The sequence below is a fragment of the Teleopsis dalmanni genome, unplaced genomic scaffold (assembly GCF_002237135.1).
Source record: "Teleopsis dalmanni isolate 2A unplaced genomic scaffold, ASM223713v2 unscaffolded_contig_1130, whole genome shotgun sequence".
Classification (NCBI taxonomy): Eukaryota; Metazoa; Arthropoda; class Insecta; order Diptera; family Diopsidae; genus Teleopsis; species Teleopsis dalmanni.
The window spans coordinates 5,713-10,114 of record NW_024032512.1 but is presented as its reverse complement, the minus strand read 5'-3'; the positions used below and the strand labels follow the sequence as shown (position 1 = coordinate 10,114).

Here is a 4,402-nt window from a genome sequence, read left to right as displayed (position 1 = left end):
CCAATATACAGTTAGGAGACATGGTTATAATCAAAGAACACAACGTTCCAGTGATGCAGTGGCCCTTGCGACGAATTGTACATATGTACAATGGTACAGATGGACGTATCCGAGTAGCTGACATTAAAGCATCGACAGGCATTTTTAAACACCCAATTCATCGAATAGCTGTACTGCCTGTTAATACAGTTGATCAACCAACAATGGCTAAAGTTGATCACGAAATACCTCCTGACAACGTAATTATTGAAGATAAAAAGAGTCGTATAAAGAGCCCAAGACAAAACGTAGAAAACTGCCGACCAATTTGTACTGTTCTGTACTACTCACACTATTACTGATATTGACAATAGTAATAGGGTCTCCAATTGATAAAAAAAGGTTTTGGTCGAAATTGGGTATTCACTTTGAAAATCTGGGCACAGCTGCCATATCAACTATTGAATGGAGTCTATTAGTTTATAACGACTTAAGTCTTTATTGGACGGAAACATCAGTTGTCGATTCAACAATCAATATAATGAAGAAAGATGAAATCGCAGTTCAAGAAGGTTTTGAGCACATTGACAATGAAATAAAGGCACTGATGAATTCCATAAAAAATACAAATAGACTGGTTAATCAGGTACGGCTCAATCAAGTTTTCAATGCAGGAGCCATTCAACTAACACTGGTGACACATAATCTACAGAAGATGCAATGTGCTATTATTGATGTTCTAATTGATACTCATCATGGAAAAGTGAATCCGTTGTTATTAACACCAACACAATTACAAAACGAAGTCAATCAAATTGTTGAGAATGCTTTTATCCTCAATTTTCTATCGATGTGTATTTGTATGCCGGAATTCCACCAAGCACATGTAACTTGTTGGACGGTATATTTGTATATTTTTTATATTAGTGAAGATACCACCGAGCACATAAACCCGTTGGTAATTTTATGAAAAGAAAGAAAAGTTCTATTCAAGTTTGTATCATCCAATACACTTTATTAAAAGAATTGATTTATTTATATATACATTTTTCTTATAATAATTACTTACTAAAACTTCTGTCCAATTCACATCTAGGACGGTCCTTGACTGCTACACATCTCTAAATGAGATGTCGACGCAGTTCAATATTTCTCTAATCTGGGTTCCCGGTCATAGGGATATTTACGGCAATTATAAAGCAGACGTGCTAGCCAGACGTAGTGCTTCAGGGAACCACTCGGACCACCTGAACAATCTGGGCATATCGTTGACTTCATGCAAATTCATTTTGAGTTCTTCCTGTGCCGAACTTTTTAACAAAAGATGGGAAGACTCTGCGATATGCAGGCATCTGTATGCAATGTGGCCACAGACCAACAATAGAAAATCGAAATCTCTCTTAGAGCTATCCCGTAGAGATATCAGTCTTGTAGTAGGTTTACTAACAGGTCATTGTATTCTAGGTAATCATGCTAGGAGACTGAATCTACCGTTCCACCATTTTTGTGGTGAGGATGACGAAAGTGCCTCTCACCTGCTTTCTTCGTGTCCGGCACATGCACAGCGTCGCCTTAAATTTTTGGGGGCTTTCTTTTTTGAGGATCTTGACGAACTTCGAGAACTCCCTCTATGTAGCATCGTAAGATTTGTTAAAGGTTCTGGATGGTTTTAGCCCATGGGTTCTGACCCAATTTAAAACAATAATTAATATCAAGCAAAAAATATTACTTATAATGACACATAAAATATTCAGCAAAACAATAAATAATTAATAGCAAGCAAATTACATAAAATATTTAGCAAAACAATGAGTAATTAATAGCAAGCAAATTACATAAAATATTTAGCAAAACAATGAATAATAAATTACTTAAAATGTGTTCTAGCCCTAGTTATAAAATAAACACTAATCAGCAAAAATATAACCTATTAATGTATTACGATTACGTTAAATGCATTTTAGCATGGGTCAGCAAAAGACAAAATAAATTATTAATGTAATACTTAACATATCCTCCCTCGCGTTGAATTTTAATTCAACTTAGAGTGATGTCATCTTTATGTTGTTGTGATATCAAATGTTGACCTTGATCTTTGAAGAAGCTGAGGTGTCTGAACATTCGGTTGACCTTGCATCTGATTGTTTTGTATTAGTTTAGTTATTTTTAAGATGATGATTCCAATAATCAAAAACAAGGCTGCGTACCCCACTGACAAGCTATGCTTTTCAGTTTGCTGTTCCTTTGATGATAGTTCAGGTAATGTATCCTTCGTTAGGTGTTTTTGCAGAATTGTTAGTTCTCTTAATTGTGGAAGATATTCAATTTCAGAATTGTTTATCCGCTTAGATGGATTAATTTCAGGTGTTGAAATTCCTATGCACGTATATGCTGATTTGAGCAGACTTTTTATGACTTGGTGTCCTTGAATAAGAACCGTGATGTCTCTGATGACACAATTTGATGCAATTTTTGCCATGCCGGTACTATTTAGTATCACTGGAAATGCATTCGAACCGCATACTGCATTGAGTTGCATTGGATATTTGGTAGCGTATATCCAGTGATTTTTGTGTTTCAGCTGAGTCCAAATGGTAGTTTCCTTTAATTCAACTATTTCGCATTCGTCACCTGTTCCATTATTATACAAATTGATTTCACACTTGCACACATTAGCTCCACGACGATAAATAGATTGAACATTTGAGCAAAGGTATGAGTCCTCTTCAGTTGTAATACACGATTGCAGTGCTAATTTTGTTACGGGGAAGTATTCATCCTTGTGAGAATTGATAGCCAGATATTCTGTTGATGGCTTTATTGACGTTAATACCTTGGTCGCGCTAGAGATCACAGGTACTACATGAAATATTTCAAAGGTTTCTCGTTCAACGAGTGGTATCATAATATTGAAAATTACATTGTGACTTGATACCTGCCCAGTTACTTGCATCAGCTTATAAAGAGTTAATATATGTATCATCCTGCTCTACTGGAAATTGTAAATGAGACGGTAAATGTGCTCGGATTTTTTCTCCTTCCGTTATTAACTGTTGCGGCGTAATTAGAAGCGGGTTAATTTTTTCGCGATGACTATCAATAAGAACATCCATGATTGTGGATTGCGTACGTTGCAAATTTATCGTGGCGATTGTCATTTGGATGGTCAGCATATTAATAATATTGCCATGTAATTGGTCATGTTCGTCCTTAACTAACCTTTTGGAGATCGCTTTTAATTGAGTCTCTATACCCTGGAAATTATTTTTGAGACTTATCTGGTTTTTTTTATAACGTTAATTGTGGAGTCAATTATTGATATTTGATTTTTGAGCAGATGTTTGAGTTTGTCATCATGATCTTCTAGGGTTTTGATCGTCTTCGACATGTCACTTGCATAGTTGGAATCGAGTACTCCAAACAGGAAACTTGCTATATTCCCAACTAAATCGATTGCCCCTCTCTTATTTCGGGCACTTGACATAAACTCAAATGCTGTTCTTAATTCAATTTCTGCTTGCTGGAAATGATGAACCACAAACTTGCATGTTGAGTTTAAGTTGCTTTGATCACATAGCTTCAAAAGATTCAACGTTGAATCCTTTAGTATTTCCAGCTTTGTATTAAATGGAGCTAAATCGTAATAGATTATCATTTTCCAGTGGGATGTTAGCAATTTTGTTGTTCATACTTGTTCAAAATGTATGCCAGGAGCGGAGCGAAATTCAGTTACGTTTACTGGTGAACAAAGAACAATCGGGAGTAAAAGTAGAGATATCAGTACTGTAGTTAATTTTATATTGGAGGACACTGTAGTGGCATGACCATGACCACACACAATACGTTGTGTGCGGTATTTAATGTGTCATGCCAACCCAAAACTCTCAAATATCAAGCATGACCGAAAAACCTAATTGTCAAATATAAAATAATTTATGAGTCAGAAATTTGACTCGTCTATTTTGTCATTTCTTTATGACAAAATATTTGTATGCATATTTAATTATTTCAATATGCAATTTGACAATTTGGATAGTGGCATGCTAAACACATGAATTTGTGTTAAGTATTTCACAGATCATATTGCAAGCGATTATGCATGCAATATGATTTGTCCTCAATACAATTGGTTACCAGATGTGTGCCACTGTGAAATAGATATGAATAAATGACCAGTAAGTAAATAAATAATATTTGTAAATTATTATGTACGTCTAATTTGGGTTAACCAATTAGACGTAAGTAAATGTAAGTATCAACCAATAGAATCGATACATAAGATTCTATTGGAAATTAGTTGTAAGAATTGATGTTAGAGTTAAGAAATAAAATTTAATAAAAAACAGTCTTGTGACAACACGCAAAAGAACACGTCTATTATTTGTAAAAGTTAGAATCCTTTACATGGCGATCCTGCCAAACT

The 4,402-nt window shown here is 34.9% G+C and overlaps 1 protein-coding gene across 1 annotated transcript; it reads right to left on the bottom strand.

Annotated features, from left to right (window-relative positions):
* Nucleotides 1-2,038: 2,038 nt before the first annotated feature.
* On the bottom strand, nt 2,039-2,884 carry LOC119663934. The gene has a single exon (XM_038073521.1). The coding sequence runs from the start codon at nt 2,882-2,884 to the stop codon at nt 2,039-2,041; it is 846 nt and encodes a 281-aa protein (XP_037929449.1).
* Nucleotides 2,885-4,402: the final 1,518 nt, after the last annotated feature.

Excerpts from the sequence above, each read along its gene's own strand:
- LOC119663934 (XM_038073521.1), bottom strand. The coding sequence starts at position 2,884 with ATGATACCACTCGTTGAACGAGAAACCTTTGAAATATTTCATGTAGTA.